The sequence below is a fragment of the Nerophis lumbriciformis genome, linkage group LG18 (assembly GCF_033978685.3).
Source record: "Nerophis lumbriciformis linkage group LG18, RoL_Nlum_v2.1, whole genome shotgun sequence".
Taxonomy (NCBI): domain Eukaryota; kingdom Metazoa; phylum Chordata; class Actinopteri; order Syngnathiformes; family Syngnathidae; genus Nerophis; species Nerophis lumbriciformis.
The window spans coordinates 35,919,346-35,932,379 of record NC_084565.2 but is presented as its reverse complement, the minus strand read 5'-3'; the positions used below and the strand labels follow the sequence as shown (position 1 = coordinate 35,932,379).

At 39.2% G+C, this 13,034-nt stretch overlaps 2 protein-coding genes across 2 annotated transcripts in view; one reads left to right on the top strand and one right to left on the bottom strand.

The window, feature by feature from the left end:
* mettl13 (methyltransferase 13, eEF1A lysine and N-terminal methyltransferase) overlaps positions 1–13,034 on the top strand; it is a 58,301-nt gene that overhangs the window by 25,174 nt on the left and 20,093 nt on the right. The gene's annotated exons all lie outside the window — the stretch shown is intronic.
* Positions 2,207–13,000, bottom strand: itpa (inosine triphosphatase (nucleoside triphosphate pyrophosphatase)). Its single transcript, XM_061978233.2, has 8 exons — positions 12,800–13,000; positions 12,560–12,617; positions 12,430–12,494; positions 12,279–12,352; positions 8,482–8,513; positions 8,309–8,421; positions 8,155–8,231; positions 2,207–2,905 (listed from the first exon to the last, which is right to left on the bottom strand). The coding sequence occupies exons 1-8, from the start codon at positions 12,860–12,862 to the stop codon at positions 2,791–2,793; spliced, it is 597 nt and encodes a 198-aa protein (XP_061834217.2). The 5' UTR covers positions 12,863–13,000; the 3' UTR covers positions 2,207–2,790.

Sequence of the window (13,034 nt, the reverse complement as noted above, 5' to 3'; positions counted from 1 at the left end):
AAAGTATTAGCCCACATTTTATGTTTTGTTTATACACAGCTAGCCAGACAGTGTATATACTGTAGTTGTCATACCTAGCATGATGTGTATCACGATCAATATAATAGTGACTCACTCAATGGACAGTTGTCTGTTTGGTCAAGCTGGACGGGGACGTTTTTTTCCAGTTGATTTTGGGTAAACATGCCATTTATGTCGGCATACTGTAGTTTAGCTCAAATTCCACATTTGCAGCATCAAGTCATGCCGGTCTTGGCACTCTCGGTTTCTGTCCGCTCCAACGTTTCCCCCTTCCTTCGTGCTCGCTTCTATAAGCGGTAGTTCATCCTCTGTATATTCAGCTTCAAAAAGATAAGGTTGTGAATACTAATTTGTCCAAAAATAGTCGTTTCCATTGTCTGTTACCAAGTTTGCCATGATTAGAACACACACATGCGTTTGTTTCCAGAAGTTGGAACACACATTTGTTGTCGGAAGTGCGTTGCAATGGGAACGGAAATAATAAATGCGCTGAGGAAAGAAGTTCTGGTAATGCTTAAAATGACAAAACACGGTAAATATTGAACATATTACATGTTGTTATGAACGTGTCTGTCACTACAAATGTGTATATATGTATATATATATATATATATATATATATATATATATATATATATATATATATATATATATATATATATGAATGACTATTTACATTGTAGATTGTCACTGAAGGCATCAAAACTATGAATGAAGACATGTGGAGTTATGTACTTAACAAAAAAAGGTGAAATAACTGAAAACAGGTTTTATATTCTAGTTTCTTCAAACTAGCCACCATTTGCTCTGATTACTGCTTTGCACACTCTTGGCATTCTCTGGATGAACTTCACAGGTGTGCCTTATCAGGGTTGATTAGTGGAAGTTCTTGCTTTATCAATGGGGTTGGGACCATCAGTTGTGTTGTGAATGAGAATGTGTGTCCAAACTTTTGGCCCGTACTGTGTATACGTATATATATATATATATATATATATATATATATATATATATATATATATATATATATATATATATATATATATGATAGATATACATTTTTTAAATGTATTTATGTATGTTGCAGTGTGTATATAAAACGTTGAAGTAGTTTTAGAGGGCTTTGAAGGCTACAATGGTGACTCCCATAAGCCGCATCTTGCAAGCGTTTATCATCTTTAGAATCCTAAAAATAAAGAGACGTGTCTTCTTGTCCCTCATGATTTTGAATGATTGAACGAAAAAATGTGTAGTTCCCCTGTAACACATTATATTGACACTGGTTATTCCATTTATTATATTTTATTTCTGTGTGCGATACAATGGACAAAAGTCAAAGACAAAAGTCATCCAGTTTGGAGTTTTACCTATTATTTTTGTGGTTACCATGACACAATCAGGATAATTGTATCTTTATCAAATTTTGAAAGATTTTTTCCCTCCTCCAAAGACGAAATAAAGGCCTTTTGTTTCAAGAAGCCGATGCACGTGTGGCACTTCGAGGTATTTACCAGTCACATGTAGACTTTATGGTTCATTTAATAACCAACCTGATTTGTTATTAATGTTGTGTTTGGACTCCATTCTCCCTCCATCCTGAACTATCATCATCCTCCCTGGCCAATTCTCGGCCTCAATCTGCTGCTCTCATCATCTGGAGCTTCTTGCGTATGACTTATGCTCCATGTTGGAAGCTAGAACCTCACATCTCAGGTCACTCGAAATAACGGCCATGTTTATTAAAAAAAATTAGCAAAGAGACATTTATTATGAGTAGATGATATAAAAGCTAATTTGCTTTAGAGGATCTGTCATGTACAGTGGAACCTTGATTTGCGAACTTTTAGATCAAGCTAAATATGCCTCCGTGTGCGAACCATGTCTCTGTACAATCGCTTTTTTCATTTTGTGTCACGCCTGCAGACAAAAAGCAGGGCGCAGGATTTTTAGAGAGGCGGAGCTCTCAACGTCACACTATGGTACTGTGTGGGGCTTTTCTGTTGTTTTTTTTCGCCTTTTGACAAGTTCGGTCCATTTTGCTAACTTAATATATGTCCCAAAAAGACAACACCCCAGCGTGGTAAGGAGGGACTCGCAGTGGATTTAAAAAAAAAAAGAAAATAATATGATTTGTGAGGAGTACGTTAATGGCACTCGCAAGTATGGAAGAATAAACAAAGCAGGCTTCGTACCACAGTAACTTTTAATTGTGATGAGACTGGAGAAATATGCCAAAGCAGACTCAATTCACAGCGTAGAAAAGCTACCTCTCATTCAGCGAGGCCTTTTCCAAAGCACACATACAGCCCCTCTCCCCATCCCTCCTTTCTTGTCAGCTCCTCCTTCGCCAATGTTAATGTAAGTGGAATTTACTTTTTTACATGTTTATTATTGTAGCAATATGGTTGGTAAAGTTAAGGATTTTTTGGGAATTTCTGATCGTTTGTGAGGGCACCAAATTGACTTATGTCTGTGCGCATGTTGGCGCAGCTTGTCATTAGTTGTTTTGGCTTGTTAATAAATAGTTATCACCCCATGATATGTTTGTTTGACATACAGTACTGTATTTCACTTGATATTGTGTTCAAAGTGTACAAACTTTTACTAAAATATGAACTTTTGTTGAGGCTGGAACCCATTATTCATATTTACATTGTTTTTTTATGGAAACATTTGCTTCAGTTTCCAAACTTTTTGGTTCACGAACCCTGTTCAAGAACCAATTAAGTTCTTAAATCAAAGTTCCACTGTATGAACAAACATGACGATTCAATTGTTCGCCCTCTTCTTCTTGCCGTACGGCGAGAAGTGCTCCGACATGGCCGCCAGGGCTCGGTATCGGTGAGAAATTGAGTTCTTTACTTCTTTGGGAAGCTCTGCGTAGCTGGACACAAAAAAAGAGGAAGCAATCATGAGAATGTGAGGAAAAAAAGAGGGATTTTATGTACAATATTTGTTTTTCGACAACTATATTCCAATACCTGTTTCCTGTTACCATTTACAGTTTTATTTTGAAATAAAAGGATCATAGAGTTACAAATAATGTACATGACAAAACTATGGATGGCCCACATTTATTAGGCTAGAGCAGTGATTCCTTTTTCACCAAGTACCACCTCGGGAAAAACTTGTCCCTCCGAGTAACACCATAACATTAAAATACAGTAGCGTAGTAAGCTTAAGTATTCATTGAAAACAATACAGAGGTTTTATTTAACAAGTATAATTCATCATTTGGCCACTGTAACATTACACACAGTTTGAATATAGGAAAAGAAAACACTGTACTTTAATCAAGCGATTATTTGGCATACCACTGGATGGAGCCTGTGCACCACTAGTGATACACATACCACAGTGAGAATCACTGCTTAAGGCACAGAATTGACAAAGTAAACATTTGTGTACTTTCTGCCACCTAGTGGGAGGACAAAGAATTAGTCTGCCGGTCACTATATGTCTCCGGAAGAGACGAACGTTTGTGGATAAAATCAAACCGCCATGAATTGCTTATAAACACATTATAATGGGACTGTGTGTGAATGTAGCTTGTCGTTCCAACCCCGGACAGTAGATGTCTATATAACTCTGATGCAACACAACTCATTTGCAGGGGTCTGACGGAGAATGTGTTGCCAATTTAGAAATGTTTTCGCTATATTTAACGAGTACTAAGACCCCTCTAGATTTTGTTTTGTCCAAAAAAAATAAGAAGTAACCAGCAACACATTTAGCGACTTTTCTAGATTTATTCGAGACTAGGTTAGGATTTCTGCAAGTATCAGCATATCTAGTTTAATGCAACTTAAAACAAATGTAATGGCCGTGTCAAACTGCAGAGCGTTATTATATACAGGCAAAAGCATACAATTGGATGTATAGACAGAATTGTAAGCATTTCACAATAGTAATGTTGTATAGTTAAAAAATAACTGAAAATAAATTGTGGCCAAATTAGGCACTAATGTAATCATAACATAAAATAATAAAAATGCAAGTAACCCTTTCAACAGCAATAAACATTTTTCATTACTGTAGTATTTTGTACTATTGGAATAGGTGAATAACTTAAGTAAACAAACATCAGAACAGAATGGACTTAATATTTGTTAGCAAAAATTGCACTTCCATAAATATAAAACATGTTGAAATGCAGTCCCCCCTCCCAATTGGAAAAAATGGGTAGGATGATTTGCTTAATCTTTTTTGTCGCCTATTGCAATTGTATTAAATTCTTTTAATGCCTCGGGACCTCATATGTCGTGGTTTTAATGCCATTCAAAGCCTTCATTTTAGCAAAATCCATTTAATGACTTAATCCTTGCTCTAAGGTGAAAACACTGTTTTTTTCACCCGAGTTGATGCTGCGGTGCCCCTCCCTCTTCTTGGAAGGGGCTTTGTCTTGCTTGTGACAATAAAACAAATACGAGAAGAAGCAGTAAAAGTACCGGTAGGTTAATTTGTAATTCTAAAAGCTTTTTCCATAAAAACAACAATGCCACTCATGCAAAGATGAGTTGGAGTCACAGAATGACAAGAATGAGACAGCTCCTTGCAAATTCTTATTAACCGACACAATTCATAATAAAACCAAGGTTGTATGATATACCGGTACTAAAGTACTATCGAGTTAAAACAATACTATACCCCTTTTAAAAATACCGGTACTTTTTATCAGCCGCATGCTGAGGCGCATGATGTTGAGTGTGTCAACAAGCACAAACAAGCAGCACTGTCAGGAAGAATGGCAAAAAAAAACAATTCCTCTAGTTCAGGGGTGCTCACACTTTTTCTGCAGGCGAGCTACTTTTCAATTGATCAAGTCGTGGGGATCTACCTCATTCATATATATAATTTATATTTACTTATTTATGAAATATATGTTTTTGTTAACAAGTTAAAGGTGTTTAATGATAATGCAAGCATGTTTAACACATATAGTTAATATTGTTAACAAGTTAAAGGTGTTTAAAGATAATACAAGCATGTTTAACACATAAAGTTAATATTGTTAAAAAATTAAAGGTGTTTAATGATAATACAAGAATGTTTAATACATATAGTTAATATTGTTAACAACTTAAAGGTGTTTAAAGATAATACAAGCATGTTTAACACATAGTTAATATTGTTAATAAGTTAAAGGTGTTTAAAGATAATACAAGCACGTTTAACACATATAGATTCCTTTCTTTCATGAAGACAAGAATATAAGTTGGTGTATTACCTGATTCTGATGACTTGCATTGATAGGAATCAGACAGTGGTGATGATAACATCCGCATTTTCGAATGGAGGAGAAAAAAAGTCCTCCTTTCTGTCCAATACCACATGAAAGTGGTTGGTTTTTGGCATCTTATTTGTCCAGCTTCCGTACTCCTTTGTATACACTTTACAAGAAATACATTGTCGGCAAACTCCGTAGCTTGCTAGCTTGTGCACGCCAGCTTTCTGAGACTCTTATTTTGGTAGCGCAACTGTGCAACTGTGCAGTCGGTCTTTGGAGTTTTGACGACAGGTACGGCGCCAGAGTCTGTTGAAATAAAGTGTTTCTCGCCTTCCAGTCGGTAATTTTAATGAGCTGGCAGCAGCCAGCGTCATCTCAGAAGACCCTCGGGTGCCGTGAATGTCAATCAAGTGACGAAAGTGACGTCATAGTGAAGATTTATGATCGCTCATTTTTAGGACTATTTTTTTAATGACTGGCTGGTGATCGACTGACACACCCTCCACGATCGACCGGTAGCTCGCGATCGACGTAATGAGCACCCCTGCTCTAGTTCATAAAGAGGGTGCATGAAGGAGGTATTTGGGCTTCAAAACTACCGATAAACATGATGCTTTAACACAGAAGCGTTGCTCTGCAAGCGGTGCTTTAAAACATGACTTGCCAAATGTGTCAATACAGCATTGCCATCTTTGCTTCAAACTTAGGTAAACACAAACAGGGACGGCGTGGCACAGTGGGAGAGTGGCCGTGCGCAACCCGAGGGTCCCTGGTTCAATCCCCACCTAGTACCAACCTCGTCATGTCTGTTGTGTCCTGAGCAAGACACTTCACCCTTGCTCCTGATGGGTGCTGGTTAGCGCCTTGCATGGCAGCTCCCTCCATCAGTGTGTGAATGTGTGTGTGAATGGGTAAATGTGGAAGTAGTGTCAAAGCGCTTTGAGTACCTTAAAGGTAGAAAAGCGCTATACAAGTACAACCCATTTATCATTTATCATTTATCATTTATTTAAATAAGAAGCTTTCAAATCTGCACAAGGAGTTTTAGGAGTGACAGGTGATATAGTTAACAGCTTCCCTGCTGTGCACATATAGATACGCAGACGCACACAGCTGGTTGGCTTGTTGCCAATTAGCGCAGTCCAAACCGCCCACCTCAACGTAAACTAATGCAAGTGAAATTACTGAATTTTGTAACAAATTCCTACAATTTGTGTATTATCTTTAACAAACGTGTGTTTTATCCGCTGTATTTCTTACTGATCTATTTTTAGCAATGGTAATTTAATTTTGAAAAGGGTGGAATGCTATCTTCGGGTTGGGGAGCAGACCCTGCCCCAAGTGGAGGAGTTCAAGTACCTCGGAGTCTTGTTCACGAGTGAGGGAAGAGTGGATCGTGAGATCGACAGGCGGATCGGTGCGGCATCTTCAGTAATGCGGACGCTGTATCGATCCGTTGTGGTGAAGAAGGAGCTGAGCCGGAAGGCAAAGCTCTCAATTTACCGGTCGATCTACGTTCCCATCCTCACCTATGGTCATGAGCTTTGGGTTATGACCGAAAGGACAAGATCACGGGTACAAGCGGCCGAAATGAGTTTCCTCCGCCGGGTGGCAGGGCTCTCCCTTAGAGATAGGGTGAGAAGCTCTGTCATCCGGGGGGAGCTCAAAGTAAAGCCGCTGCTCCTCCACATCGAGAGGAGCCAGATGAGGTGGTTCGGGCATCTGGTCAGGATGCCACCCGATCGCCTCCCTCGGGAGGTGTTTAGGCCACGGGGAAGACCCAGGACACGCTGGGAAGACTATGTCTCCCGGCTGGCCTGGGAACGCCTCGGGATCCCCCGGGAGGAGCTGGACGAAGTGGCTGGGGAGAGGGAAGTCTGGGCTTCCCTGCTTAGGCTGCTGCCCCCGCGACCCGACCTCGGATAAGCGGAAGAAGATGGATGGATATATCTTTTTTAAAGCACAGATCAAAATGAGCAATCATGACGCTTTTAATACACTTGTAAAATGTTCTTCGAGCGCAGTATGCCTTTTAAATTTTATTTTAACCTTTTAAGATTGTTCTTTGCGTGCAATAGGAGGCATATGTTTAATGTATCGTAACATTTTCTGTTAAAATTAAGACAATAATTAAATTGTATTTGGTCACTTTTATTATGTTTTATTATTACACAGTACAGGCCAAAAGTTTGGACACACCTTTTCAATTCAATGCGTTTTCTTTATTTTCATGACTATTTACATTGTAGATTGTCACTGAAGGCATCACAACTTTGACACCTGTGAAGTGAAAACCCTTTCAGGTGACTACCTCTTGAAGCTCATCGAGAGAATGCAAAGAGTGTGCAAAGCAGTAATCAGAGCAAAGGGTGGCTATTTTGAAGAAACTAGAATATAAAACATGTTTTCAGTTATTTCACCTTTTTTTGTTAAGTACATAACTCCACATGTGTTCATTCATAGTTTTGATGCCTTCAGTGACAATCTACAATGTAAATAGTCATGAAAATTAAAAAAACCCATTGAATGAGAAGGTGTGTCCAAACTTTTGGCCTGTACTGTATATTGTACTACCGGTAAAAAAATATTGGTATCGGGAAAACCCTAATCGAAATGAAACATAAAACCAACACGCTTGCTAACCCAAAACTACATTCCTGCCTCATTTGATTATTGTAATTAATTAGAAACTAGCACAAAAGCTCAGAAAGACCCCATTTATAACTCTACCAAGTCAGAGAAATTGCAGCAATACAGCAGAATAGAGGTGAGTGGAGAAGTAAAGAATGCTTGGCTTGACTTTACAGTGTTAAAGCAGGACAGTACAGATAGCCTGGACCAGTACGCCCTTAATCTCTGGCTCCCCCTAGTGATACATAGCAACAAAACACAAAAATCCCCCTTACGTTTTGTCATAGCCCTCTGGTTGGAAACAGGGATCCCATCCAAAGTCTCGTGGTCCTCTTGGTTCCACAATGTGCCCCTAAAAAGACTAATCACATTAGATCGAGACAAAACCCTTTAACACTTGTGAAGAACTGTCAAGAGAAATTGTGTCACCTGAGTAATTCCTCTGAAGAGCTCCACTGGTTTGTCTTTTCCGGGCGTGAAAGCAAAGGTGCAGAGGGCCCACGCGGACTTATCCTCAAATCCGGCCAGGAGTTTGTACAAGCCTTTAAATAGAACACAGGTCATTTAATTACAAAGGAACATCCTGATTTTCTAGTACTGACCTTCTGGCTTGAGTTGATCTAGGAACCACTTTCTGTAAAACAATGACATTTAGGTTACTTAAAGCTTCCTGGGGCCCTCTAATGACAAAATCCACATTTATTTTACAGTTCCGGACGTAAAAATAGACACAGTAGTGATTTTACTTTTTGAGTTTAAGCACATTTTGAAACGCCCATTTTTACCTACTGGAGGCAATTTCACATTACGTAGTTTGTGATTAGGTAGCATCTTCATCCCGAATCACGATTTTCACACAGAATTTGAAGAAGGATCAAATATGTCTGCCAGATGCACTGTTGCAGGTTGTAAGAATACAACTAAAGCAGGGGTGCTCACACTTTTTCTGCAGGCGAGCAACTTTTCAATTGATCAAGTCGTGGGGATCTACCTCATTCATATATATAATTTATATTTACTTATTTATGAAATATATGTTTTTGTTAACAAGTTAAAAGGTGTTTAATGATAATGCAAGCATGTTTAACACATATAGTTAATATTGTTAAAAGTTAAAGGTGTTTAATGATAATACAAGTATATTTAATACATATAGTTAATATTGTTAAAATTTAAAGGTGTTTAAAGATAATACAAGCATGTTTAACACATATAGTTAATATTGTTAACAAGTTAAAGGTGTTTAATGATAATACAAGCATGTTTAACACATATAGTTAATATTGTTAACAAGTTAAAGGTGTTTAAAGATAATACAAGCATGTTTAACACATATAGTTAATATCGTTAATAAGTTAAAGGTGTTAAAAGATAATACAAGCATGTTTAACACATATAGATTCCTTTCTTTCATGAAGACAAGAATATAAGTTGGTGTATTACCTGATTCTGATGACTTGCATTGATTGGACAGTGGTGCTGATAACGTCCGCATTTTCGAATGGAGGAGAAAAAAAGTCCTCCTTTCTGTCCAATACCACATGAAAGTGGTTGCTTTTTGGCATCTTATTTGTCCAGCTTCCGTACTCCTTTGTATACACTTTACAAGAAATACATTGTCGGCAAACTCTGTAGCTTGCTAGCTTGTGCACGCCAGCTTTCTGAGACTCTTATTTTGTTAGCGCAACTATGCAACTGTGCAGTCGGTCTTTGGAGTTTTGACGACAGGTACGGCGCCAGAGTCTGTTGAAATAAAGTGTTTCTCGCCTTCTAGTCTGTAATTTTAATGAGCTGGCAGCAGCCAGCGTCATCTCAGAAGACCCTCGGGTGCCGTGAATGTCAATCAAGTGACGAAAGTGACGTCATAGTGAAGATTTATGATCGCTCATTTTTAGGACTATTTTTTTAATGCCTGGCTGGTGATCGACTGACACACCCTCCGAGATCGACCGGTAGCTCGCGATCGACGTAATGACATACCTGCCAACTACTCCGGTTTTCCCGTAATTAGTACGGTTGCAGTGATAAAAAATACGGTTTTTAATTAATTTAAAAAAGAATTTTTTTTTAATGTTTTATTCACGAAATTGCGTAACAACAATGACAATCGACACTGCTTCCCGTAACTTCCTATCGAGCCATTCCGAATGCCATGCGCGAGGCTATTTATAGCACCGCTGCCAAGCACGAGGCACCAGTTGCCATTGTTTCCAAACGAGCGAACGATCATGGAATCAGCCGGAGAAAAATCGCAAACGAGTCTTAAACCGAAAAGAAAACTGCAGTCATTCCGTGAAGAATATTCAAAAGCCTATCCGGGAATAATTATCCGTTCCAAAAAGGGTGAAAACTACGCGAATTGCACCTTGTGCAGACAAGATTTTTCGATCGGACACGGAGGAATTAGCGATGTAAAAGACCACGTTGGGACAAAAAAACACAAGTCTAATGCCGTTGCTAGCGATACAAGTGGAAAACTTTCAACGTTTTTCGTCGCCCAAACAGATTCTTTGGATGTGATAAATGCCGAAGTTTTATTTACGGAGGCAATAATTGAGCATGGACTTCCAATCGCACTGGCTGATCACTTGGGACAGTTATTTCGGAAAATGTTTCCCGACTCGAAAATCGCCAAAAAATATGGATGTGGTCGAACCAAAACATCAAACATTATTCAGTGTCTTGGAACAGAATCCTCAAAAAGTATCGCCGATGTCATGAAGACGGAACCATTTAGCACGTCGACTGACGGCAGCACCGATAATTTTGAAAAGTCACTGTGACTGATAGAAAAGTGATGGTTTTAGCAACATTTTAACCTGTCTGAATGCTAATAATCATTTTGCGTCGGGGAACCCCCCACCAGGACTTTGTCCTGGACCTACCGGGGCCTGCGGCCCCTGGATCCTGGCTACTAGGTTTTTCTGATTTCAAAAGTTGGCAGGTATGTAATGAGCACCCCTGAACTAAAGCCTGCGTACATTTCCAAATGATTGTAATACAAGAAAAGTCTGGCCCTCTCCTATCAAACTGACCAAATGATGAGTGTAATTTGCGGCGGACATTTTAATGATTCTGCCTTCAAAGACATTTTTTTTAGTCTGAGTTTGAATGGAACTTTTTGAAAAGACTCAAGCCAAAAGCTATCCCTAAAATCAGGAGAGGAAAGACTAAGTCAGAACCAAAGACGCAGAAAGAAGAGAAAACCTGGTGTACAAAAAGAATATAAGTCTATATATAAGTTCTGTTTTGCGTCCTCTTCTACTGATGTTTTCCTCAAGATGTTTAGGAAATGCTGAAACAGCAGGCTATGATCTATACTGTGATTCTTTTATATTTATTTTTGCTCGAATTTTTAACCATATTACTTTTGACATAATGGACACACTGTCAATGCGGGGAAATGGGCTCTAATTCTGTAGATGACGTCACACCAAGAGGGAGTGGCACATCGAGTCTGGCGATGGAAAGTGGGCGTTCCAAATACACATCACTCAAAAACTAATTGATAGCCTGCCAGATTAGTTTTTAGGAGCAAAAAACACAAAGAGAATGTGTTAATGCAGTGTTTTTCAACCTTTTCTGAGCCAAGGCACATTTTTTTCCATTGAAAAAATCCCGAGGCACACCACCAGCAGAAAACATCAAAAAATGAAACTCAGCAGCCGATATTGACAGTAAAAAGTTGTTCTCGCAATTGTTGGATATTAATTCAAACCATAACCAACCATGCATCACTATAGCTGTTGTCTCAAAGTATGTGTACTGTCTCGACCTGTCACATCACGCCCTGACTTATTTTGAGTTTATTGGTGTTTTCCTGTGTGTAGTCTTTTAGTTCTTGTCTTGCGCTCCTATTTTGGTGTTGATTGTCATGTCATGTGCGGATGTACTTTGTGAACGCCGTCTGCTGCTCCACACGCTGTAAGTATTTGTTGTCGTTCAGCATTCTGTTTTTGTTTACTTTGGAGCCAGTTCAGTATTAGCTTCGTTTTGCATAGCCATCTCTAAGCTTCAATGCCTTTTTTTTAGCGGCACTCGCCTTTTGTTTATTTTTGGTTTAAGCATTAGACACCTTTACACCTGCAAACCACCATCATCGTTCCTGACACTTACAAAGCAATTAGCTACCTGCTGCCACCCACTGATATGGAAGAGTATTACACGGTTAGTCTGCCGAGCTCTAGACAGCACCGACACTCAACAACGGCACATTTGCGGATTATAATTACTGGTTTGCAAAAAATATTTTTAACCCAATTAGGTGAAATTGCATAATCTTCCATGGTACACCAAACAATATCTCACGGTACACTAGTGTGCCGCGGCACAGTGGTTGAAAAACACTGTGTTAATGGGCACTATGGCTCCTTTTTGTAATCAGAGTGGTAAAACTAACATGTAAGGGCCAGGCAAGCCTCCCAGTGCCTTGAAACACAGACAGGTGTCCTCCACGATGACCGGGCCATCAATCTAAACAAACACAGACAGACAGAGCACTTTTTGTATTTCTATTTCCGTTTTAATATGATATAAAGAAACAAGTGTACCTGCTGCGCAGCCGCCTTGCACTTATGAATAGAAATTTCATCTGGCTCCCCTTGGTATTCAGGCACTAGCAAAATAAGTGGTTACGTGATATTTCATGGTTTAATAAGAGTGGTAATAACTCTTACTTACAGTCAATCTTCTTTGAGATGAGTTTGTAGGGAAAGGTGTCGCCCAGAATCTGAATCACCTGCAGAACCAAAACAACATCGGCAATTGATTAGTACGCCTTGAGAGCGTTCCTCCTTCTTTTGGGTTGACCAGCAGGCGTCTCGAATGAACGGTTAAACGCGCTTTAATGTATTACATTTTCTACACCTCCGGAAAGAAAGCTGCACATGGCTACATCCCGAATAATGGAATTTCGCTTACCTCTTCAAGTTTTTTTCCGTTTCCTGTCACAAACACGACAGACCTTCCTACCGGTACCGCCATGTTGGTCGTCTTCTTCGTTGTATTCCCTCTTCTTCTACGGTGTCTTGGCGGTATTCCGCCGAGATATTAATAGTTAGATGGGCCGCGCCAATTTAAACAAGAACGCCAGGGGTAACCTTAAAACCAAACAAAATGCGTATTAACAGCACATGTCTGGAAGTCGGCATTGAAG